We start from the raw sequence: 27,269 nt of genomic DNA on the forward strand, positions 1-27,269 counted from the left end.
AAAAAAAAAAAAGGCAGTGGAGATGGGGCAGTACAGGAAGGAAGGAGGCTGGGCTGTACTGACAGGGATCGGGCCAATGAGCGAGTTCATCACCCCTCCAGCCTGGCTCCCTTTCCTGCACCATTTTATTATTTCACGCAACTAATTTATTTAACAGCGCTCAGCAAGTCACAGCCAAAGCTACAGTTTCTGCCAGTCAAAAGGCGCAGCTGCAGAGGATTCCATACACATGTGCATAAAACCTTACACACATACCTTAAAACAAAAGCTGAAAAACAAAAACACCCAACCACCAGCTTTTGCCAAGACAGCCTGAAAGCTTGAAACGTCTTAGCACGTAAAACCTGCAACGACTGTATCGCCGTTTTACTGTTTCTGTTTATTGTCTTCTAAATGCTAAGCTCATAGCAAAAAGTAAAGTAAAAAATAGCATAGCACAACTTAAATACATTGCTGTTATATGGAGGGATGGGAATACCTAAATGATTTTACTGCCAATTAATATTAAGTTATGTAACAGACTAAGCTAAAATGAACTAATGCCAGAAACACAACAGATATATTGCATGACAAGTTGAACCACAATGAGTATACAAGTTGCATATTTTGACTTTTGAAGAATCACCAACAGAAATCGGCGTCCGTTCAGTCAACTCTGCATGTGTGTCTAGTACTTAATGTCAGCTAGTGAACCCTGCAGCACTGTGACTGGCTGTATAATGATTCCCATCCCAAGGTATAAACACAGTGCAGTAGCAGCAGGCTTAAACATTCAACAGAGGAAGCTCCAAAGCTAAAATCCTGCAGAGAAAGTTTCAAGGATATCAACCAACCAGAAGAGGAGATTATTCACACCATCACACATCCTGAAGTCCGCATACTCTCTGAGCGGCACACTGAGGGAAAAAAAAAAGCTTGTTTAAGGTAAAACCTAATCCACAGCCCAACTGTCTCAGGATAACCAAACCTGTGTCCAGACCACAGATTTCAAAGCTCAATGGCTGCAGAATCACTCAAGTCTCTATTATTTCATCTGAACCACCTCAAGTCACTAAAGCACTGAGACCATACTACAGCTTATACAGTACAAGAATGCTGGTAGATGCTCGTGCATCTCACCTAAATCATGAGCTTATCACCATCCCGCTTTGCTTGCTAATACATAACACGAGTCAGCAATGGTGCATAAGAGAATGAGCTTTCTCTGCATGTAGGAAATTAATGGACATCTGGAGACTACTTTGTTGAGTTGATCGTTTGTATGCAAGGAAAAAGAAGAAATGAAACAAAACCAAACTCTAAGGTTAGACCAACTTATATGTTAAACACAACACCTGTTTTACAGGTCAACTGCCAGCCTCTATGTCCACATCACATGGGGGAGGCCGCGGATCCTCTCTGAGAAGTAGTATTTGGACTATTTGCAGGGCGGGAAGCTCTTTGCTCATTCTGGTAGCTGGCAGACCCCAAAATTCAACAGCTACTTCCACTGCTTCCACCAGGCAAACTGCTTCCTACAATTACAAAACAAACTAACTCTGGCTGTGACTGGTAGAGCACAGAGCCTTATCAGCCACAGCCAACAAGTACAAGCACTTTGCTGGTATTCATTTTCCAAAGTAAGGAGACTAAAATAAAGGCCGGGGTCATAAAAAAAAAAATGAAAACGAAAACTTCAAGTGGGAGATTCAGTTTTAAGCTAGAGTGGAGAACGGCTGTCTGATTTGTCTGTGTACTTGCATACTGTAATTGCATTGATGTAAATGTGCAAGTCTTAAATGAAAAGACCGTATTCGTTATTTAGCACCTGGTAGAGGACACTTGTGCCTCTTCCCTGTAGAATGATACTGCAAAATGTGTATCTAATTTCTATTCAATGTGGTGACTAAAAAGAAGGCTAAACATACTTCAGAATGTCAACACTCTTTTAAATACTAACAAAAATGGCAGAAAATCTTTATGTGTACCCCAGTATTGCTCGCCTTTGAGCACGTGTAGACGGTTTAATTCATAGTTTTAATATCTCCTGATCGTGTGGTAGCTGCATTTGACTTTTCACTGTAATTCTCAGATTCAGTTGCTCACAAATTTCAATCACAGTAAATGTCAAGTGCCATTGTCAACAAAATCCAGCCAACCAATTACCAAGAACTACAGGAAACATTGGCAGAAGTTGGTGCAAAAGCAGCATTGAGGTGTGGTTTGGCCCTGGGCTCCAAAAGGTTCAATGGTGAAGGTTTAATGGTTGTCACATGGGAATCCAGTCCAATGTTGATTCAACAGCTAAAAATAGAGCTTTATAATTTGTTTGGTGGAGCCACATCTCTGACGTTCTCAAGTGTGAACAGGCCTTTGTTTTCACATGACTCCATTTTTTCTATTATTTACATCTACTGTACAAAAGGTTGCAAGCACCGAGCCCATACACAGTGAATAAAGTTTTGAAAGAGTAGGTAGTAGGTGTAGGATTTCCATTATATATAATCACAAGTTAATTCCAGGAGAAACATGACATACACGAGGATCTTTGTAAACATGGGGGCATCTTCACCGATCTCCATCCTCAACACGAGATCTATAACGAGCTGTGGGCTGCAAAATTATGCCAATGGACAAATTATGCAAATCTCAGCTGCTGCTTTTTGTATTGCACAAACCCTGCTTTAACAGAGAGTATGGGTGCAGCACAGCATGCCTCTCAAACTACAATAACTGCTGGGTTAATTTTCTGAAGAGTCTCCCTGAGCTGCAGGCCACTCAGTTTAGACAGACCGTTCAGTTACATGCAGAACTGCTCAGGGAGAAATTCAAATCATCTTCCTCTTTTGTGTTCAACACACAATCGATTAAAAAAATATTTTTGCTTTTAAAAAAAACCCAAAAAACCCAAAAAAACCCATAACAAATGGAGATGTTCAGCTGTGCTGCGTCAAGACAGTAACGGTAATATAGTCAGTATATTAGAGGTTAGCATCCAATCCAACATCCAATCTGATTATTATTTGTTCAGGACGTGACCGAACTTTTATAACAAATCACCACATGGGATTTGAAAATAACACAACAATAAGAAAATCCTACACTTAGTACCTTCAAGTTCATCTTAGATGTCTGAGATGGTCATTTCTAGGAAACAGAAACATTTACACAGTTACAATTCACAAAAGTGCATAAAAATGACCACCAGCAAGAGGAGCCGTTAAATGAATGGGAAGTTAAATGAATACTCTTTTTTTTTTTTTTGCATGAAGCTGTACTTCCTGTGAGCCTCAAGCTGTTTAAACCATCTGCCAAAGTAGAGAAAAGGATAAAATAAAACTTAAAAAGAAAAGAAATTCAAGTCATTCTTCTTACAAAGCCCGCTGTGCGCACCAGGGCGGGAAGGACCATGTTTGGCTGTTCAGAGTCCTCCCAGCCCCCTTTTTCCTGGATTTCAAAGCCTTGGAAAAAGCTCTCATTTCATGAGTACAGTACTTCAAAATAGAAACTTAAACAAGTTTCAGCATGAATAAAAAGCATTAAACATTTCAATTTTTACAAGATTGGATGAGCTTGTTGGGAGGGTGTTTCTGCCTGTCCATTACAGGGCACCTCCTGACAAAAAAAAAAAAACTTTTGATGATGGACAGTTGATTGAAATGCTATGCACCTGATTTCAAGCTAAAATCAAACATGAATAACTAACCGGCTAGTGATGGATATAATATGCAGAGGTGCAACTGGCAGTAACCCAAGTAAAAACGGGGGAGGTACACCAGTTACACAGAAGCAAAAACCCACTGCGAGTTGAAGATGGGAAAACGGAAGGCTAACTTAAAATTAAGACATTTACTGTATATATAAGATAAAAAGGGCGTGTATTCCTTGAGTCATAACCCCTATGGAGGAAAACTGGATATGGGAAAACAAGTGAAAATCTGTGTGTCTCAGTATTAGGAAACTTATTTTCACAGCCATATTATCTGTGTATTAGTTACATCATAGGTCAATCCATGGTTGCAATCTGCATGCGTGTGTGTGTGTAGACAATTAGCCAGGGTGAATGTGTGTTCTTGTGTGTCCACCAGCAGGTGCTGCAGTTAAGTGAGGAAGAACAAGAAGAGCCAATGACCCAACACAGAGGGGTCGTGTTGGTAATCCTGGTGTGCACTGGATCCTGACCGGAACAAAGCTGGCTCCTCCTCTAGGTGAGCTGGTGAGGCGCCTCTAGCATCTCCATCAGGAAGGTGTCAATGGGCGTATCACCAATCAGTTTAAAGAAGAACAAGTGCTCCAGGCACTTCAGACCGATGGAGCGCAGTGCCGGGAGCCGGAGGAGGAGCTTTGCAAACCTGTATAACAGAAGGAACGATGAGGGACAAAAATGGCCACTGACCTGGTAATGTCTTAAAATCAATTAAAATGCACGAAAAATTGTGAATAATTTTTCAGATTGCAGAACGAAAGCATCCTGGATAATCTGTTAATATAATGTATTTAAGCAGAACTAACAGTTTGTGAAAACAATGTAGCTTGCCATCACCAGTGTGTGAATGGGTGGATGACTGGATATGTAAAGCGCTTTGGGGTCCTTAGGGACTAGTAAAGCGCTATATAAATACAGGCCATTTACCATTTACCATTTAAAACACGAGTTGGAATACATAAAATATCTGTCCATAATCACAATATCTAACAGTGTACAGCTCAAGTTATGCTTATAGTACACAGAATCTGCCCCCACTCTTGCATTGAGTTTCAAGTAACAAGATCAGAATCAGAATACTTTATTGATCCCTGGGGGTATCAGCAATACGACTACTTTATGCCAATCCGAGTTATCTCATACAACTAAACTAAAAAAATGAATTATAAATTGTTGTTTCATTTTAACAAAGTCAGTGGATTTAAGAGGACTTGATTAAATGCTGCCCAGGATTCTTGGCTGTTTTATAACTTTTCTGTTTTCACACTATGAGCACAAGTAAATTTGATCAAGATACAACATTCAGTTTGTTTGGTAACAGCCCAGAGACTAATTCAGAAAGGCAGACTGTATCAGCTGCTCTGTGCAGCGGTGATGAGTGTACGTGGGTATGTGTAAACAGCAGAGCCCACAGTGACTTCACCTCTTGTCTGTAGTCACATGTGCAATATCTTACCTTCCCTGCTGATCGGGATATTTCTGTTTGCAGTAAGACTCCAGAGATGCGTACACCCTCTCTCTTAGGAGCTCCACCTCACTGGAGTTGGACAAACCCTTAGCATCTTCAGGTAAAAACAGAATATTTTCATTATTTCAACAGTTTAAAATTTCTTCAGTTTTCCAGACTTTAATGAGTCTGTTTTAGTTTTCCCAATGACACTTTCACATGATTTTCAACATTGCACCAGCCCATGTACCTGGATTGAAGAGAATGATTGCTCGAAGGCAGCCCAGCTCTGTCTTGTCCATTTGCATGTCTCTCATTTTACTAACAAGCTCTGTCAAAACCCTGAAGAGAGGACAAGAGATATGCAAAGAGAGAAGTCCCAAATGGAGACAGTAGGAAAAAGCCGGGAGAGAGAGGGGGAGAAAAAAGAAAGGATTGTGCCAGTGAAGAATAAAAAAAAAAGAGGGGAAATCGATAAAAATAGGAGAAAATACATGAGAAAAAGACAATATTAAGTGAAACAGAGAGACCAGATGGCAAAACCACTGCTATTTATGGTTACTTATTAATATAATGACTGTAAGTTAGGCCATGGCTGAACACTGCTGGTTCTGCAGCTGCACCGGTGACTGAATCTGTCCTGTCATGAAAATGGCTGGCAAATGTCAAAATCTACAATGACTGGAGATAAAAATGTTTTTAGTAATTTCTTGTTTAGTTTAAAACTTTAATTTGTGTCTTTCCCTCAACTGCTCATGGAGCAGAGACACTCGGGTCAGAAAAATATTTTTCATTTACCAAACACAGACACATAATTTGGACCAAAGCTTTTGAGAATAAACCCAAAATGTATTTAGTGAAGGGAACATATCCGGTTGTTGTCTCTGTTAAACAGTTTTTTTTCTTTTTTAACTCTTCATTTCAAGTACAAAGCTGTGGCTGTGGGGACAGCAGACCCACCCATCTGCTGTTAAAGCCTCCTGTTTGAAAGGCACAACCAGTGAGAGGAGGTAAAACAGCTCGCTTCAGGCAGTGGATGGACTGAGGAGCTGCACAGAGGCCGAGGTGGAAATAATCCCCTGTAATTCCTAACAGTAATCCTTTTAACATAATTTAAGGTAAAAAAAAAAAACTACTTTTCTAGGACTGTCACCAGCATTTTGATGAAATGCTCACTTTTAAAATAATTTCTTAAAATTAAAAGTAGAATGGCTATTTTTAATTTTTCACAACTGCATGAATAAATGCAAACAACTAACAAAAACACCGCCTAAACATGAAAATGTCACAATAACAACATTTTCAAACATTTCATTCAATGCATTTATCAATCTTTAGTAGATGTTGCGTTTTGCAATCTAAACTATTAAGCGTTTCCCCTCCAGGCAAACGAACTGAGTGAAAGAGGAATGGGATACAATTATAGAGTAAGAGGAAGAAGTGATGACTGTTAGAGACTGCTTATTTGCTTCTCCATCGTCCTTGATCAGAAACGAACATCTGTTTTTAATGACAGGGTTGTTTTTGTTAAACAGACACCACCTTAACCAACATTACGATGCACTGCCAAATCAATTGTTTTATGCACGGCAGCGCTCTGGATAAATGCCTTTCCCCCCCCTTTTTACTTGAGAAAGTGGAGGAAATGAGGAGTAATTTATGGGGTACACCCAGAGTATGTGTCATTATTTTTATACTACGGGTATTTCCCATCTGATGACAGCCAACAACACCTCCACTATAAATTAGGGGCTCTAAACTTTAACCGAGGACTTCGGTAATACAGTATTTGCTGTTCACAAAGGCACTCCACACATTTAGTTTCACTCTGCAGTCGTCTAACCTAAATATACTTTAAGTTCTAAGAAAATGAAGTGCCAAAGTGCAAAACATTCAGTGACAGGATGCATTCAAAGCCACAAACAACACATGGTGTCTGACAGTACGCCGATCATTTACAATTTTAGTAGGTGATGTTCAGACTTGTATCCTGTTGTAAGAACCTGGCTTGCAGCTGTAAGGCTGCAGGAAAGTCTGACAGCATCAACGTTTCCACGTCGTTTGTTTGTTTGTTTTAAGGTAGACTTAAAGAGGAGGGGTTCAAGGAAAGTGTTTGTGTAGTGGGGTAATTACCTGTCAAATATGGCCCCAACCTCGGCATTGTGCGCCCTGTGTATTCAATCACAATGTGTTATTACAATGTCATTACACAGTTACAGTACAGTACTTTCTGTTCTGAGCCCTTCAGCTGTACAGGTAGTGCACAGGTAGTCCACGCTTACATGTGATGTGACATGGTTGTATTAAATGCGATGTCTGGTTTAAGGTTTGCTTTATTTGAAAATTTATTGTGCATGTACTGTTACATGTTGCTAAATGTGGACCTCTGGTAGAAATGTGATGTGCTTTATTACATTATAGTGTGTATATAGTATTCAATGATTTGCACATGTATTAAAACAAGCACAGGCTGTAACAGATTTTATGAGCCAAATGCAGGACAGCAGAAAAACATCTTACAGAAAGGGCCCTTCAACGTTTAAATGATTTTTCTAGCTAAATGTTAACAGATCTGCAAAGTAACCTGAGTAAATGTCACTGAACTGTGTCTGTTGGATGAAGAACAGAGGCTTGACGAGCAGAATACAACATTTAGGACAACAAATTAACCACACACAAAAAAGGAAAATAAAACATCAGTAAACAGAAAACACATTTAAAACAGCACAAACACAACAACAAAGTAAAGCAGAGATGCTTTCTACCTTTGTCATCGATTTATTTTCACATAAATGTGGAGTGTATGTAGGCAAAAGGTCACTGTGTGCTTCTTTTCTGTGTGTGTGCTCATTGCGTCATCTTTCCTCTTGGCCATCTAGTCAGTAGCAGCATAATAATATACTAAATTTAACTGTTCAGTAGCTTCTTTGAATGAGGTCAGCAATGACCATAATTTAGTATTCAACTGAATGAAACACTGCTAGGCAAGGACTGGGTCTGCTTGCTCTAGGAAAGGGTCATTGACCAGGAAAGCAAACAGGAAAGGATGTGCAATAATCAATTTACTTTCTGCCTGTCCAAACTCAAAAGAAAGATGGTACCTTTCAAAATAAGACACCAGAGTCATGGTACTATTAAGACTTACATCTTTTAAACCTACATCGTATTAATCTGGACCTGCTCAGCTTTTGTGTTTGCTGAAATTTGTCCGTTAGTTCGTGTAGTTAAATGATGTGTTTTTCAGTTTGAGTTTTGTGTGGAGTTTCTTTCTTTTCTTTTTTTTTTAAAGAGCTTGTGGTATTTTACACTTCAGGGCCATTAAAGCAAAACGTCTACAGCGAGTAATGTGTTACAAAGAAATATCCACATCCTCTTTCATAAAATATGGTTCAGTAGACTCAAACAGATGCTGATGCCAAGCGGAAACAGAAGCCTGCTGCTAGTAGAGAGCAGTGCTATGAGAAAATGACCTTTGAGCCATTTGCAACAAGCCCAGCATGATTTGAACTAAACTGGATTTGAAGCCAGGATTAACCATTTGTAGCAAATTAGTAATCTATTAATGTGCAACTACTGTGAATTAAAACACTGTGATCAAGCCAAAACTTTAGATAAGATTAACCAAGAGCTGCAATACGCATACTGTTTTTTAAAATCGAGGCAAAAGCCGTCTGACATCCCATCATGACATGAAACACGTTATTTCACCTTACCTAAGTATTAAATGCATCAACTGCAAACAAACAGTGCACCATTTTGTTCTGGGTCCTCGTCCAGCAAACCTCTCGGCTATGAGGGGAAAACCCCCGCTCAGCGCAGCCACACATGCCTGGGGTGCGACTTGGCGGTCAGTCGGGGAAATATACCTCCTTCATGAAGCTGGCAACTTTTCAATCTTTGGCCTGCGGTCATAAACGCTACGTGGATTGTGATCTGATGGTTTCTTGTAGACACACTGGAGTTTGCACCAGAACTTTAATCATTTATAAATGTGCCAGAAGGGTCCGTTTGTATATCTGCATCCATATTAAAGCCCGATAATTCAAAGAACATAAAGTTTGACATCTTTAACTTATAATTAAATCTGTTTATGCATGTTAAGCCAGTCGTACTGAAATTGTGTGTGTGTGGGGGGGGGATAATAAAAAGGGAAGATTTAACACCTTTTAACATACTTACGGCCTCTAAAACATTCTGCACAGTAATTAAATTATAGTCACATATTTTTAAAGACATTTCCATTTCATATTTGCACATAAGATTGTACATTTGCCAGCCATTACCACATTACCAGATTATACAATGAGTGATATGCCACTGAGTGTGCAGGAGTTTGCATGCATGCCTATTGCTAAGTATTAGTCACCAGCCTCCCTGGCATGCGCTGTGATCCTACAGGCAGCACTACAGAAGCAAAGTCTCTCAGCCAATTACAGCCAATGCAGAACACAGCAGCTGCAGCCAGCCAAAGATGAACACTGTAACCTCGATTCTTGTTCACTATCCAGAGAAACCAAAAGGGATTTCATTTTGGCTTTCCAGGATCTGCTTATTTTACTATGTAGTACATGATTTTATACTGCATACATGTAGACGTAGTACACTTGAGATTCAAAGTAGAACGGCTTCTGAAAATGCACTTATATAACAAAGCTAAAACCCTCTAGTGAACACAATGTTTTGGTTTCATGCCTTCTTCTCCTTAAAGCTGCAGAGAGTCCCAAATGTTGTTTGTGTATCAGAGTTGCACCATTTGTGTTTCCATACATTGTGGCATTACCTGTCAAAGATAGCTCCAACACCTGCACTGTGGGCACTGTTCCTGTGGACATGCAGGCCTGTGGCAAGTAAAATCCCGTCCTTCACCGAGATGGAGCGATGGGAGAACGATGCAATCAGGAGCTCATTCCAGCCTGTTGAAAAGTTGGTGTCTCAGTATCTTTAATGAGGTTTATTTCATGTTTAAAAAACAAATACATTAAACTGCAGTGGCTAATACATGAGACAGATCCCCAGTTCAAGACTAAGACACACAAACCCAGCCTCAGTGGGTCACAAGCTACTGTGCTCCTGCAAAGCCCAGAAAAATGGGAGCGATCAGGCAGAACACTCATCATTAAATGTGTGCAAAATCAAAGACACGGATCCATTCAATGTGACAACACATCAGAAACAAGAGATTACCCAAATTTACTGTACTTCACAAAGCACAAAAAGCAGAAAATGCCAAATACCCTTGCAAAAATAGTGTGCAAGTTTATGATTAGCTTTTCTTGGCTGTAGTGGCTGCTGTTGTAATAACTGCATCAAATATACTGCTCAATAAATAGATAAGTAAATAAATATGGGAACACTTAAATGAAACATGATTGATGAAATAATTATTCAAGTTGAAAATCTTTACTGACACAGTGTGAAATTTATTGAGAACAAGACGTAACAATGGATCTTGAAAACCAAAATAATGAAATCAAAATAACATCAACGAGTTAAACTTAACATTGTTAAATTGTTTCCTGAATTTCTTTAATAAGCAAAAGTGATGTTTGCATTCTTCTTTGATGCACAAGTGAGGCTAAAAGCTGCACTGGAAGTTTTAAGATCGGGTTACAGGACAATATAGAAAATCCTGAGAACTAAAGATTATGTAAGATTAAAATGTTTACATTTTGATGGATAGACCATATGGTGTACTTTATATCAATCCATGCATGGTGAAGATCAAACTGTAATGCCATTGTTACAAAGAACCACAAAAAATGTTCATTGTTTGCAACAACCGCCCTGTTATTTGTGCATTTTTAAAACTGTTGGAGTATATCATGATAGTTTTAACTAAGAGTAAAACCAGTAGAATCTCATCTGAGTTATTAAACCGGATCAAATCAGTCTGACTTACCTGCACGTAGCAAGATGACCTGGTCATCCAGGGGCAGCTCTGAGAAATGAGGGATCCTCTTGGCCCACTCCACCAGCGTGAAGAGCTGCTTGTCTGCTGCCTGGCAGATGTTGGTGACTGGATCGTTGGGCTGAAATAAGCAGATTTACAGTATTAGTGGTAGTGATTTCATTGCAGCTTTAATGCATTACTATGTGCCTGTGAATAATATTAAAACTAATCTGACATCTAACAGTAACTGTATCACGCAAAGCTCAAGAAACACAAACGTGTAACTGCTATAGAGTTTGTTTAAACTCAGACTTCCTTTGATAATTATTTCTATTGTTAAAAACATCTAAAGGGTTTATTTCCACCCCCAGGCTACTCACAGAGCTGCCGCCTGAACTTCCATCTGCATGCAGCTCTGTCTTCTGCTCTACGGCCATCTCTGCTTCCAAAATCTTCTCTACTGGCATCTCCTCGTTGACTGCACTGGTCGACTCCACGTCACCATCTCTATCCTTGTTCCTCTGCCGCTCCTCTTGGACAGCTGCAGGACAAGGGAGAGAGGAACACAGGGGAAAACAATAAAAGGCAAGAAGGTTGGAAGGGAGGAAAAAGTAGGAAGAGCAGAAAGGAGAAAAAAATGCAGGTGGGTAAAATGAGTGAATGTATGTTATTATGAGAGGAGGAAAAGTACACAAGCAGAGGAATGGCCGAGAAAGCAAATGATTTGGGTAGGCAGGCAAATGTGGAGAACAAGAATAAACAAAGAATGAGCCAAGGTAAATAAAGTGAGAGATGCAGAAAAGGAGATTAACAGATAATGTGTGAACAATGAGGGATAAAGATTGGTGTAGGAAGAGGTGAGCATACAAAAGGAAAGAAGCAGAAAGATTCAAATGAATTTGGAAATATGAAAAGAAACAAACAGCAGGGAGAGAGAGGCACATGTATACACAGTTCATAAAAAGTCTCTCATACTGTCTTTCATACTTCTTTCAGGTCCACAACTAAGGCAGAAATAGACCAATTAAGACATACCACATAAATTATTAACAAACCATTTTATAGACAATAAGGAAGAAATTACAGTGAAATCAAACTCAGAGTGTAAGCGCTTTTTCCTAGATTGAATTCCAATTCCAGGCAATTAACAGTTAATGGCTGGAACAAAGTTTTTGGAACTATTAAATCCCTGCTGTAATAAAACTAGGTTTCTATTTTCATAAAATTCAAGCAATCTAGTTATTGCAGACAGTGCCCATGTAAATACAATCAATATAATTCCATGAACTCTACTTTCCCTTTTCATGAGGTATTAAAAAGCTGTGTTTAATAAAAATATGGTTTTATATTCACTTTAGATGACCCATTTCTGTGGGAGTTTTTTAATATACACAGTAACCAGATTTTTTTTAAAAGAAATAAATGCACAATTACGTTAAAATAATCAAATTCATAGTCCGTTACAAATGATTTGCAGTCAAATGTTTTGACAGTCTGATATCCTACAGACATCAGCAGATGCAGATTATGTGACTTGGCCGCTTTGGTTTGTTTAAAGTACCAGATTTATGCCATTGACCTGAATTTTGTAATATGATTTTTTTTAAATAAAGCCTGTTTCATAAGTGTACAAGCTGACAACCAGTTGCTGTTGTGGCAGTCCTAAAGCCATTCAGCTGCCACTCCAGTGATTCTCTTGTCCACCATCCTGGACTAAAGCTGGCGACAGTAGTTCTGGTTCTGCTTGCTGGGAGATCTGCTGTGAGCTGGAAGGCTACTGAAACCAGAAACCGCAGCAGGTGGAGGACTGGTTATCTGCCACTACGGCTAGCTCACTAAGGCGGCAGAGCAGAACAGAACCGGGACTACCAGTGCCAGCTCCAGTATGAGACAGTGAAGTGGCGTCTGTCTGCAGTGCAAGACAACAGCTGGTTGGCTAATTAAAAGAATCTGGATACGTATCCTCACAGTATTCTTACTACGGTACTACCAAGCATCAGTTTATTCTTAAATAAATGTTTCCACACGGTTGAGGACCTCTTCTGTAAGTGTGACTCTACTGGGCTGCACCTGGTTAAGAGCAAAGAATAGGTAACTTAAACTAGTGTAACGATGACTGAACGAGTGGGCATACTCAGCAAACTTTCCCTGTAACCATGAAGGTTAAAAACACATGGGGAAGTAATTCAAGGCTGGCACTGGTCCTCCTCTCAGCACTGGCAAGAAACAGTGGAAAAATATTTTAAACTAGCTGCTCCTAATTGATAGGCAATGTAATATCTCTGCTTCCTGCTCACTCATACAGGCACAGACACACACCCCTCCCTCCCTCTTCTCCTTACATCTGTCGTTCATCTTGGCCACTACAGAAGGAGGGTGGGGGAGAGAGATCGAGAGGAAACAAAAAGAGGAAGAGAGGGGGAAAGGGGTTAGTGTTTACAAGGCTTACCCACCCCCATCTCCCTCTCTACCACTCTTTACTCGCTCTTTCTATCCTCCATCGTACACATATTAAAGCCTTTCCAGTCATGGAATATGTAGCATTGCTGCTTTATCAAGCTCATCAATTAGATTTGGATGATTTGTGACATTTAACAGGCAAGAATAGAAAGCAGAGGAAGTTGCATATAATTTAAGAGATCATTACAGTCCCTTTAAGATACAAGTCTTTTCCATAATCAGCACGATTTGAGATTAGCTCTCTAATCTGAGTGTCAGGCAGAGATTACACTCCCTTGCAGAAGTACATGCAAACAGCTGCAGACAGAGGAAGAATAGTTACTTCTATTCAAATTAGAAGGAGCGCTGACAGCTACACAAAGCTTTGCGTATAACTTCTAATGTTGAAATTTGTGTCACGCGGACAATCATGCTGCAGCAGATAGAAATACAACATTTGCGTCAGCAACATTTCCAGCAGCTTTACTCAAATTTGCAGCGACCGAATGATGCCTGGAATCACATGGAAGCTTGTTAAGAATAATTTATTTTGTTGTTATGACTGGTGAGGAAAATATACAATAAAGTTATCTCATATGAATTGGTTCTGATTTTTTGCATGCCTTCCATTTTGATTGCTCTGATTGGACAGATCTAGTGGGGTTGCCATCGTGTCTGTTACTGTTAACTGACCTGCGTTCTTATACAGGCACGAGACCAATTTGTTAAACCGTCATCAGATTAAGACAGAAGTGTGTTTTTAAATAGTTTTTACACATGTATTGCAGCCCTCAACTTCTCTATATTGTTATTTCACAGCACAAACCACAAACACAGTGAGCGTGACTCACTGTCGTTAGCTTGCCACTTCCCTTGTAAAAAGGTGGACTGTGGTGATGTGCAAATAACTCCGGTACATAGTCCAGAAGATTTACCTCTACTGAAATGATGTCATTAGTGCTGCCTACTGAACACACTAAGCAGCATTCTCACCCTAAACCACATGGAGTAGTGCTAACGTGTGAAAACAGCTTTAATTAAAGGAAGAATATTTGAAAGCAGATGTGTTTAATTGTATTTTTATGGTATATCATCTCTCGGCTGGCCTGGGAACGCCTTGGTGTTCCCCCGGATAAGCTGGAGGAGGTGGCTGGGGAGAGGGAGGTCTGGGCCTCTCTGCTTAGGCCGCGACCCGGCCTCGGATAAAGCGGATGAAGACGGATGGATGGTATATCATAGCTCTTAAAATGTTGGGTAAAGTTAAAAAATTAGGCTCAGAGTTAGGCTGCAGAAACTGCAGATTATGCAGACATTAGGTCCCACAGAAAGCATGCTGCCTCGAATATTCCTAAATCTGTGCCGTCTTAATACTCCACAACCACAGTGACAATATCAGCAACAACAGTGGTGACATACCTTACATTTAACTTGCATTAAGTCATTATCAATGTTCATAAAATTTGCATTGTACAACGCTAAGGAATTCAGTGCTAATCTAATAATAGGACACGAGAAAGCACAGGGTGCAATATGGTTAGCTTACTTACACTGCTCAACTCTAAGACGCTTAGCAGCAGATAATCTCAGATGGGCCGGCTTGAAATGGATATAACTTAACTTTCAGTGTTAAGACACTTGTACAAGGCAAGATACAGATTAGTAGATGTTTGTAAAGGTTTCTTAAGGACAGCAGTGAGAATTCTGAATGGCGTTTGATGTTTCGTGCTAATTGCCATGTCATCCATTTTAACATTGTTATTGTTTAATAACTGTTAACAAGGCATGAAGTCTGAGGTAGTGTTCAGGCTGTGTCAGACTGAACTACAATGCACACAAAAACACAGCAGAGCAACCACAATGGAAGAAATGCGCACTTTGATAACTTCACACAAAATCTGGCAAAGCACCAGTTTTGAGCAGGGTTGTACCGAGATGTGAGCTTATTTATTTGTATTTCAGAAAAACGTTTATTTCCTCTTTTCACTTCTTTGTTTTCACTCTCCGTTCCTTCACTCGTGCTTCGGCTCACTGAAGCTGCTCTCCATTTCTCTCTCTCACCCTTTGAATGGGGACATTAGGGGCCAAGATTCAATGCTGTGTTTACAAACAGTAACCAAAGATTTCTGTGGCATACTTTAAAGTAACCAAACTGATTTTTACAAACTATTGCGCAGTGTGACTGTGAGGGGCTGGCTCAATTGCTTCATGTTGGCTACTCCACCAGTCAGAAATGATCACTGCTGCAAACCCCACCCATTACATTTTCACAAGTACAAGGCAGGGACTTTTTTGGAAGTTTAAAATGGAACTTAATTTAGATGCTGGTTCCTGCAGCAAAGGCACCAAGGCCGAAACACAACACTGGGCCAATTGAAAGCGCCTTTGAGGACATTACTCTTGGCCTTTTGTTATACAAGAATAGATTGCAAAGCTAAATCAGCAACACTCTTGTTCAACTATTAACAGTAAAAAACCTTTTAAACCTTTAAAAAAAAAAATAAAAAAAAAAATTGGTGATTTTATAATGGATTTTAGGACACTGCAAGTTGTAAAGGATGCAGAAAGTATGTTGTGTGTGAATATTTGGCTCTTTGTGTATTTAACCTAAACTTGTTTGGATAAACAGGAATAACACAGAGAAGATTAAGAACAAGCCGATTACAAGGCCTTTTCCTGCTGGCTCACCTTCTCTCTTCATGCCCATGGCCAGGCACTTCTGATAGCGGCAGTACTGGCAGCGATTCCTCTGTCTCTTATCCACAATACAGTCTTTATTGTCCCGACAGGTGTAGGTCAAGTCTTTTCGCACAGTTCTTTTGAAGAAACCTTTGCAGCCCTCACAGCTGTAGACTCCATAATGCTTACCTAAGAGAAAGGGGAAAAATTGCTTTTAATCATAGATGAAACTAACTCAGAGGCAACACAAAGAAAGTAGCTGTATTTTAGACGTCTACTCACCAGAGGATCTATCTCCACAGATGGAACAAAGACGTTTCTGGGAAAGCATCGGCCCAGGGCTGTGAGATGACAGCTGTTTCAAGCCCAGTGGAGGTTTCACATCATCGGAGCTGCTCACTGCATGAAGCCCCGACATCGACACTGTTGAGTTGATCTGAGAAAGCAACAGAAAAGATGCAGAATGCAATGACAACCAGGCTTTTTATGATACATTATTCACTATTCCCTTTTCATCTCTGTAAGAATCCAAAGACTGTGTTTAATATTACGATCTAGACTGCACTATAAACTTTAGAGGACACTGAAAATGAAACATGGGCCCTTTGCAACTAATTTTTTAACCTACTTACTCTTCTCTCTCTGCCATATGGTTGAAAACAGACAGCTATTAGAATCTTCCATGTAAATAACAAAAAACAGAAAACAATATAAATGGGCTCATAACAAAGAACAAACATTCCTGATATCAAAGACAAACACTAAAGCAAAAACAGCATTTTTTAAATACTTTGTGTTTAATGTTGAGCATATACAACGTGAAATATTTTGAATGACACTGATTTACAGAGTAAAGTTGGTTTAGCCATCACTTTAGCTGGAGCAAGCTCTAAATCCTACAAAATGACGGATACATCCACATGTACTGAACCATACTAAACAAAGCAAAATGTCACCTGGGGGCTGCTAATTGGGCCGTAACCCACTGACGGTGTGCCAGGTAGGCAGGGAGACCCCAGCGAAGAGCTGATAACAGAAAAGGGGGAACCAATGCTGCTGATGGGGCTATTGACCCCGGCAGTGGTGATGGGAGGCAGGGAGGTCATGGAAGCTGCAGCTGAGGGAACCAGCGGAGGGGAGCGCTGGCCCGAAGGTGGGGAGGACACAGACGAACTGTCTGGGCTGTGGGAATCTGATAAGAGACAGCAAGATGAACAACACAGTAAATTTCATTATTCATAATAACAGCACACAGCAAAAATGCCTAAGTCTATGGATGGCTTTCTCTGTGATGTTTCATCAGTTAGATGTGTGTGAAAAGTATGGAAAACAAACTGCATTACGTGAGAGCTTACACTAAGAAAATATAAAACAACTGCTTAACACTTTAGTTCAACAATACCTAAAGTAACTTAAGCCTTTAAGTCATCAGGAGCTCCACAATATTGTCACATGACAAAACTAAAAAGGGATGTTGCAACGTGGATCAAGCTTTTTTATAAGCTGCTTTACAACCATGCAACCCCATCAGTAATGTCCATCCACCGTTTGCTCTTCCTGTCATATGGAGTGCAAGGATCAGTGCCCCAGCAAAGCTCAGTTGAGTCACTTGTTTACATTTGGGTCACACGTCACCAGCAGGTAGGATCGACTCCTTCACAGCTTGGTTGTAGTCAACAGTTTGTTTTGGCCTCAAGTGGTTTCCACCGTTATCAGGAACAGCTTCCCTGCATAATTTGCAAAGCACTGTGCTTTGTTGGAGCTTGCTGAAGACGCTCCTTTTTTGAGCGGTAAATTATCATTGGATGCAGACACGGGGCTCCTACTCGTACAACAGATGTGCCCAGGCTCATCTCATTTAATTATATCATGATGTCCTCCTGAGACCCAGCCTATTCATTTATGTCCTCTGTAATGGAAATTTGTTTTTGGTCTATATCTTTTGACTTATTACTAAAGCTACCCTACTAAGTCCTGATGTGCTCAATTTAGGACATCCTTACCTTTCCAGTGATATCTCGTGTGACTGGGTGGCCTCTTTTAGCTCCATAGAGGCAGGAAATTATAAAAAAAAAAAAAACGTTAAACTGAAAGATACTTTTTTTCTTTGGTTCTCAGGAGGATATGCCATTTCTATATACGTAAAGATACCTGTGTTATCGTGGATGAGGTGATATAAATTTCCCTTTGCTTTTAACATTGACTTTAGGGCGAAATTAAGTCAAATCGAACTCAGTAGTTATTCCTTACATTTCTAAAGGAAATAAAAATTCTTACTACAGCAATTTGCATGAGTTTTAGCAGAAATGTGTGTTTGTTCTATGTTATTGGTGCAATATGTGAAAAATATGAATATTAATATGAATAAATGTACCTCATTTGTCTGAAGACCCTATTTGACTGTGCAATTTCAATCAGATTTATTTTAAAAAAAACAATGACACAAAATATTGTTGGAAATAATATGTAAATTGTGTTCTTCCCCATCATCATTCCTTAAACTAGTCTGTCCCTTCTACAGCTGGCTGTGCTGCATTCTTGCTGCTGTGGGCGATGTACTGGCTGCCGTCTGATGTAATCACTCCCCCCCCCTTTTTTTCCCCCCCAGGAACAAAAATCAGGGAATCACGTTGTCTCATAAATCATCTACTGCAGGCCAGGAAGAAAAGTTATTTCAAAAACAAATCAACAAAGTCAACGAATTGTGCCTTACATTACTCAGATTTAGGGCTGAACGATTATGGAAAATAATCTAATTGCGATTTTTTGCCCCAATATTGCGATTGCGATGCGATATGCGATTATTTTTTAAGGTCTTTGTCTTCTGTATTATTAAACAAAGACAAGCAATACTATGGAACTCCAAAGTGTTCAAAATTAAATAAATAAATAGGTCAAGATGAAATAAATAACTATGTGACTAAATAAGACACAGATATGTAATGTGAGAATGATATTGTGAAATCATGGAACACATTTTGAAAACAATGCTCATTATTGTGAAATATATTGCATTCTGCTATATAAATTTACTTATTATTGTGAAATATTATTTCATGGTCATTATTTTTCACAATAACAGAGATTATTCCTGAGGCATTTTATTTATTTCCAGCTGTTTTTAGTCCAAAATGACCTTTTTTCAAAGTCAGTCTTTATTTCAAAATCCCGTTTTTCCCGATGGCCTATTTATTTCATAATGCGACTTTTCAGCAGAATGACTTTGTCTGTCAATCAATGTAAGTGGGCTGGACCTTTGCACCTATTGGCTTATCGTTTACCATCGACTAGTTTTCCTGGATACCGGCTCCGCGGACGGCTGCTACAGCTAGCAACAGCGTGCTAGGTCAAAAGTCACGGAGGATGGCGGACTGGTGTGAACTTCAGCCAGTTCTGCTCATTTAAGCAAATCAGAGAGGGATCATTTACCTGTAGATACTGTTTTGAGTCGTTTAGATGATGTTTCTGAAATGTCTGGATGATAATTGCTCTTCAAAATCTTAGCATCGATGACAGCATTGTCGAAGGTTTAAGAGCAATTCAGCACCGTGTTCGTTTGGAATACGCCGAGGAAGAACAGTCTTCAAATGTTGGCCGTCCACGTCTAGAAATCCCGGTGCAGCACTCAGGACTTTAGTGCTGTCCGGGATAACCATCGGGGTAATTGCCGATACGTTTTCTGTGTCTCCGAGCACAATTAGGAGGGAAATGACGGAGGAAGGTCTAAGGTAAGTTTATGCTGTAATTGAGCACCTGTGTGATTCTGTACACAGCATTGTTTAGATGTTGACCTTAATTATGACGTTTGACAATGAATTATTATCGCTTACTTTTTTTTGTTACTGTCTAAAGTGGGGCAGCTACGGCTAAAGCTATCGGCGCCATCTCGGCGTTGAGACACGTTTAGCAGTGTTAGCTGTTAGTGTGTTAACTCGGAGACTGGGGTCAGTGGAGCCTGTAGGAACCTTTTACACAGAGAGTAGACCCACCAGCTTTCCACAGTCTACTTACTTATCACATCTTGTTAGACAACAGGGTCATTAGTGCTTTAAATAGTACATAGTTGAATGTTTCATTGCTGTTTGCAGTTGATTGTTCTCTGATAATGCATAACAAGGTTGATGTTAAATAGCGAGTTTATTGAAATGGTTTTGTCTATTTCAGCAGCATTATAGATATACTTTCTCTGGTGTCTTCGGCAAAGCTAAAACAAGAATACATTTACATCCTTGGTTCTTTCAGCATTAATTGGAAAACTTTGAGATTTGCTGTGTGTCTCCCAAGCCATTCTTTTTTATCCCACCTGTCAGGTATAGATGGCAATACTTTAAACAAAGTTAAATTTGTTATACCTGAAGAGAACCAATCCTGACCTAGAATGGGTGAATGAATAATTAGTTGGTAGCCAATGCCTAAGCAACTCACATAGGCCCTGGCAGACTCAATAAGTCCATCTAGGAACAGCTGCAGGAAACACCTCTTCAGTTTAGATTTAAAACATGTGCATGCTCTTTCAGGTTGATGAGGATTATGGTGTGGACTGGACAGGACAACATAATCGCCGCCCATCAAATGAGATCACCATTCCTGAGATTCAGCTCCCAGATGCACTGAATGAACAAGACCCTGCTGTGCTACCAATACTTCAGAATCACTTGTAGAAAGACATTATTACATTTAATCAGTTTCTATGTCAGGAGGATTTTTTTTTTTTTTTTTTTTTACAGCTTTGTAGCTAATACTGACTCAAAACAGCATAACCAATTTCATTTTCAACAAAACAGTGAGTGGCTATAAAACAGGATTTGTTTTATACAGCTGTCACTTTAATGATATTCATTTCTTGGTTGGATATACAGTACATGTCAACTCTGAGCAGATTTAATACAATGAACACAGTACAGTAGTGTAACATCTTAATTCAAATAATTTTTTCTAGAAATTTTTTTTGTATCAGTAGCGAGTATAAACAAAACATTGTGTAATTTATAATGTACAGTGAACAACTGATTTTGATATCTGAACTCTTCATCAGTTTATATTAAAAAAGCCATAAATGCACACCTGTAGTGTGTATTTTTCACTGTCAAGTGTATTAAAAAGAACTAGAACTCACTAGATTGTCCGTTTCTTTGAACACCGAGTACAGTAATGTGATGCAAGAAATAAGAAATGGTCTAATTTTACCATGTGGTTATGGAATCAATCATAAACCAGACCAAAACCTGAGTCAGTAGAGTTGAGACACACCTGAATGTCCATTAGAAATGACTCATAGGTACAGTAGTGTGCAGGAAGACGTAGTACTTCAAAACCGGTGGAAGACTTTGGAAGATTGCTGTTGACCACTTCCACAGTCATTTCTCGGCAAGACTTCCCATCCTGTCCAAAACTTGATGAGGGCTTTTTGTTGTGCACAAGATGCTGCAACAGAAGATTGTTTTAAACTATAATGACATCCTATATTCATTATTTTGAATCTTTTATAGAGAAATACCATAAAAGATGACCACTTACATACAGGGCACCAGACATTTTTGCCCCACTCAAATTGCTGTTGTAGCTTTTATAGATATTTTTATGTTAACAAAGCTAAAAGTAGTCTACATACAATTCTAGTGCAACTGATAATGCCACCACTTATGTATTGCATGGAGCAAATAACAAAACAAAATTATACTATAGTGTAGAACTGGGCGATAGAACGATAACGATATGTATTGCGAAATAACTTTTTCTCAATAGAAAAATTAAACTATTGTGATAGACCTCACCGCTCTTGTCCTTTTATAAAAAAAATATATATATATCGTGAAATGAAAAAATCTCATATCACCCAGCTCTACTATAGTGTACTTTGTTAATGACCCAAGATCACTGGACTGTATGTAATTTACCAAAGTATAATCAGAGAAAACCAATGGCAAAATACCTATCGCAGCAGACTTACCATTTTCAATGAAGGACCGAAGGTAACCTGCCACTCTGCATTTATCCTCGAGAGCATTCCTCTTCTTCCTCATCTTCATCTTCTGTGGCAGGCCACAGTCATTTTATAGCTTTACTTATCTTGTAGTCTTAAGAGCATCAGCAACATTAGGTGTATTTTTATTAAATGTAACCCAGCTGTTCAACTAACCCAAGCATACAAAACAGTATATTGGTGTTTTGTGTCAACAATTAATGTTCATCCTTCATAAATTAACCAAATAGCTTTACTATTCAGATGTTAAAAGATGTGACCTGACCTTACCTCACAACAGGGAGCAGTCTCTGATTCCCTTGGTAAGAAAGGAGGAATGATGTCTGATCTTTCTGTCAGAAGCGGCCATACCATGGTTTCCTTAAGCCCTTTCCTCAGCTGCTTGACTTGACGACTTGTTTGTGTTATGACCTACAACGGTGAGACCAAACCAAAACTGAAGTTGGAGTCTGTAAAGTGACACACACTTTAAATGTTAAATATTTAAAGAACATCCACTATACTAGTAAAAGCATTTTCAAATTATACCCACTTACAAAATCACTACGTTGAACTAAAATTGCTTTCTTTTCTTTCACATAGATTACTTGTCTTCCATATTAGCACAGAAGATAAGCCACTTTAAAACAGTCATGAATAACTATTACCTACAACAATGTAAATAGTAATACAGACATTAACCCAGAAGACAATTATTTTCTCTTACCTAATTTATAGAATTCTTTGCTATGATAAAAAACAGTATTAAAAAAAATCTGTGACTAAACTGTTTAAAAAGCTCATATTTGGCAGACAGACAGACTAACCAAGCAATAATAACATATCGTTACTTACCCTGAACAGCGTTTCGTGGAGTGGAGCTAGCTGTGATAGCGTTAGCATTTGCTAACGTTAACCCTGTGCGGTTGTGATGAGAACTTGGACCAGGGACCACTTCATCTCCAGTACACTGCTGCAATACTCAGACTGAGGTGAAGACGTTCAATCTAAGCGGTTAGCAAGTTCTTTGAGTAACTCAGAAACGGACTTGTTTCCTGCAGCCATGCCCTTCACAAGAATTGATACACCTGTAACGTTATTCGCGCCCAGTGTTTTGCATTTGTCGGTGCCTTAAGTTTATTTTGAGCTGCATACTGCCGCCAGCTGCATAGGAGACGCATTGCACCATTAAACCTAAATCGACAATTCATGTGCTATTACTTATGTCTGAGTAAAGGAGCAACCAATCACACAACTGGCTCCGCCCTGTCTCTCTTGATTGACAGACAAAGTCATTCTGCTGAAAAGTCGCATTATGAAATAAATAGACCATCGGGAAAAACGGGATTTTGAAATAAAGACTGACTTTGAAAAAAGGTCATTTTGGAATAAAAACGGCTGGAAATAAATAAAATGCCTCAGGAATAATCTCTGTTATTGTGAAAAATAATGACCATGAAATAATATTTCACAATAATAAGTAAATTTATATAGCAGAATGTAATATATTTCACAATAATGAGCATTGTTTTCAAAATGTGTTCCATGATTTCACAATATCATTCTCACATTACATATCTGTGTCTTATTTATTCACATAGTTATTTATTTCATCTTGACCTATTTATTTATTTAATTTTGAACACTTTGGAGTTCCATACAATACATCATATAGTATGGCCAATACTATATTACATTAATTTTAAACTGTTCTTTCCTGGAAGACAGACCTCTGTTATGATGACATGAGGTGATGCATGAATTGATGACTGACATTTTTATTTAACTTCTTCAATCACAACAGTATATTTGAACATACACAATAGTTTATTTTTAGCTTACAAACATCTGAGCATAAAGTGCTGACAAGGAACCCTGGTGTAAACATTAAAATGAAAGTCAGTACAATGTGCATATTGCAGAAATATACATAAAAAAAATCAGTGGCTTTACCACACTCAGTTTTTCGACATCTGTGAACTACTAGACAGTCATTCAATTAAAAAATAATATTAAATAAATAAAACTAATAAATAAAAAATACACACATCTTACTGATCTCTGCAGTCAGTAACATTACACATAAAGTGCAAACATAATAGCAATTGTATAAACACACACACAAACACGCCTTTAAAGTTTAAAGGCGTGAAATTGGACGGTCTAGCCTTCTGATTAGCTAATCAGAAGGCTAGTTCTGATTAGCGTCACCGCTGTCTCGGTGGAGTTTAATAAACTCGGCCGTCTGCTTCTTGCTATCTAAAATATAACCAGACACTGGTGTAAATTCTCGACTGTCTCATACTTCTGTTTAATAAGTTTTCTGTTTGACGTTTAGTCAGCTGTGTGAAAACCAAGGAGGAACCCACCCGGGGGATTAATAAAGTTTTATTTTATCTAATCTAATAACTTTAATCTCAGCCAAACCGATTTACTCACGAACAAACAAAACACTGAAAAAAGCCCAACAATAACATTTTTAGGTTGTCTAAGTGACTTATATATTACGTTTAACCCGAGCAGCGAAACTCCGCGGTGATCTGAAAATGATGTGCCGGGAGTTGTGCCGTTCTCGGCCGCATCAGTAACCCTCGAGCTCCCGGCTAGCTGTCGAGCTGGTGGGTAGCAGACGCCTCTGAAAACGTCGAAGCACTTTTGCAAATATGGGATATCTTGATAAACCGAGCAGATATTCGATGTTTACACAACTACTTTCTCGCCTGAAAATATGTTAAAAGTTTATTTTGTGACCCAGAAAGATTAGTATGAGTAATTTTAAAACTTAGTAGCGGCCGCCATTGCTGGAAACTGGAGTTTGGCTGGGCCGCGCTATGAATTCTGGGATATGGTAGTAATTTGGACAGCCTTCGGCGCGTCGCTGTGACGTAATCGGTCTACAAATGCGGCCTCAGGAGGATGCAGCCCATGAATTTGGACATGTCCAGAGTATAATCGCAGCCTTTGCGGTTAGAAAATTGCACTTGATCATGTCGCGATATTATCGCAAATGCGATATATCGTTCAGCCCTACTCAGATTTGTGTGTGTGTTTAATTTTAAGTGGTGCATACTTTCTCAGCTGTTCATGTATTTCAGGGGAAAATAAATAAATAAATCCCCATTACTGGCACGAGTTGTTATTACTTTCCTGGCTTGGGAATAAAGGTTCAAAGTGCTGATAGTCTGAAACGTTTTGGATCGAGGTTAATGAAAAACAGAATCAAAGAGTGAAGAGTGCCTTCTTTTTAGCACAGTAACAACTTTATGATTGCCTCACAGTGAATTATATACATAATTTATTTTTTAGCTTTGACATGTTTTTATAGTACATTGGTTAATTCTATTCCTACATTAGAACCGGCAAGTTGAACACCGATTCAATCAAATGGGAGATTTTATTTTTAACAGTAAAACAATTATTAAAACCTACTTACTTTTAGAAGAATGGCAGATGATATTTTGGACACCACACACTGATTTATTTAAAAAAACAAAAAACAAAACACTTCTACCTGGTCAGCTGTGTCAGATGTAACACATAAATGGTAAACGGCTGTATTTGTATAGGGCTTTACTAGTCCCTGAGGACCCCAAAGCGCTTCACACATCCAGTCATCCACCCATACACACACACACACACACGCGCACACACACACACACACACGCACACACACATCTGTTTAAGCTTTAGCACTGTGATGTTTAAGCAAGTCTTGTTTTAGTTTCTGTTCCTTCATACCACATATCTTTCATAGCTACGATTTTACAACAGATAATAATGTAACATTGATCTATTATTAACACTAGTTTCCAGATGCAAGTCATCTAGACAATAATCCTGTCTGCAGTGCTGAAAGATTAATCTTTGCACATTAGTTCTTCCTTTTGCTTACCTCTGCTGTCTCCCATGATGGTGGTTGGGGCACAGGGGCTGACTGACAGCTACAAGCCGACGTGCTTCCGTCTCTAACAGCCCGATATCAAACTCTAGACCGCGGACTGAGGCCCGGGCCGGAGTTTTTTTGGGAACCCAAAAACGGCTCTGAAATTCCAACAGAAGAAATAGCACCGTATAAAACAGGAGTGTGACACAGAGGGTCCATTTGGGCATAAAGATGCAAAACAAAACTATCGTGGCTCCTATCTTTACACGGCTGTGAATTCTACCTGTGCTTAGCATTAGAAATATTTGCGTATTTGATGCATTTTAGGTGATTTTACGTAACGTTACAGCTGGACGTTTTAAAGCAGCCAGCTGCTCAGCTGATGCCAAGATTGTCTTTTACAGTACAGATCGAAACACCCGTGTTATATTCCGCAAATAAGCAGCATGCTGATCCCAAAAACACTGCTCATCTTATCTTGGTTCAACGAGGTGAATAAAACACCCCAAACCAAATGAGATGGAGCCCAGACAGATGGCAACAACCCATCGTTTCTCCACGCTAGCCAAAGCTCGTAAACTAACCTAGCTAACTTGCAATGTCTGTGACTACCGAGAAGCAGAGTGGCTTGTATTACATCAAAATCAAGTGGCATTAGACCGATTAACACTTCCGTTAAAGCTAACAAGCTCTGGTAATAAATTGCGTGAAAAGCATAGTTTAAGTTGGCAAAACAAGCCTATCGCTAAAGCTAACTACACTTAGCTACGTAACTTGGCTAGCATGCTAGTTACCACGAAAGCTTCGAAGGAGAGCGAAACTACCGAGAACAAGCCACCCCATCACCCAGTCCTTCTTCCCCTAACTATGCAATCTTTTTAAAAACATGCTGAATATTTTAAGTAAATATTTCGTGCAAATAAATGGAAGTTACTAACGGTTTAGCGGCTCAGCTTCTCCGCATGAAAAGATGTGGCGACTAGGCCTCGTGTGTGTCTGTCTCTCCCCCCCACTTTGCCTCGTAGTCAACCCTCCCTCCCCCTGCAAGGATGAAAACATGATGATGATGGTGGAGGATTTGGCTTAGTGCTCTCTCACAGCTCAACGCTGGCTTCCCTTGCTTCTTAAAGCAGGACGTGGACTGTGCGGAGTGTTGTGCCCCACATGTCACTGAGTGAGGGAGACAACATCCAGCGAGAGGGTCAAGAGGTCAAGACTAGTTCAGCTCAGTATGTCAGCTGCATAGATGAAAAGGTTACTGGCAGACACTGAGAAATCAATGCTAAT

General features: G+C 39.3%; 1 protein-coding gene and 1 long non-coding RNA gene across 12 annotated transcripts; one reads left to right on the forward strand and one right to left on the reverse strand.

The window, feature by feature from the left end:
• On the reverse strand, positions 1-27,269 carry rxrba (retinoid x receptor, beta a). Of its 11 annotated transcripts, none has more exons than XM_080863668.1 (17): positions 26,921-27,266; positions 25,992-26,140; positions 22,955-23,106; positions 22,391-22,531; positions 22,088-22,166; positions 21,388-21,561; positions 17,094-17,329; positions 16,420-16,573; positions 16,147-16,326; positions 13,365-13,385; positions 11,403-11,563; positions 11,032-11,161; positions 9,913-10,045; positions 7,266-7,301; positions 5,383-5,474; positions 5,142-5,247; positions 1-4,331 (listed from the first exon to the last, which is right to left on the reverse strand). In XM_080863668.1, the coding sequence occupies exons 7-17, from the start codon at positions 17,241-17,243 to the stop codon at positions 4,184-4,186; spliced, it is 1,311 nt and encodes a 436-aa protein (XP_080719794.1). In that variant the 5' UTR covers positions 17,244-17,329; positions 21,388-21,561; positions 22,088-22,166; positions 22,391-22,531; positions 22,955-23,106; positions 25,992-26,140; positions 26,921-27,266; the 3' UTR covers positions 1-4,183. The 11 variants fall into 11 exon arrangements, with proteins under 11 accessions (XP_080719794.1, XP_080719791.1, XP_080719793.1 ...); XM_080863665.1 differs by having other exon boundaries at positions 22,088-22,169; XM_080863667.1 differs by having other exon boundaries at positions 22,088-22,214.
• Positions 19,314-21,252, forward strand: LOC308384997. The gene is made up of 2 exons (XR_013969431.1): positions 19,314-19,865; positions 20,655-21,252. It is a non-coding gene; the product is annotated as an uncharacterized lncRNA (long non-coding RNA).

The sequence above is a fragment of the Rhamphochromis sp. 'chilingali' genome, assembly GCF_963969265.1.
Source record: "Rhamphochromis sp. 'chilingali' genome assembly, chromosome: 17".
NCBI classification, from domain to species: Eukaryota; Metazoa; Chordata; class Actinopteri; order Cichliformes; family Cichlidae; genus Rhamphochromis; species Rhamphochromis sp. 'chilingali'.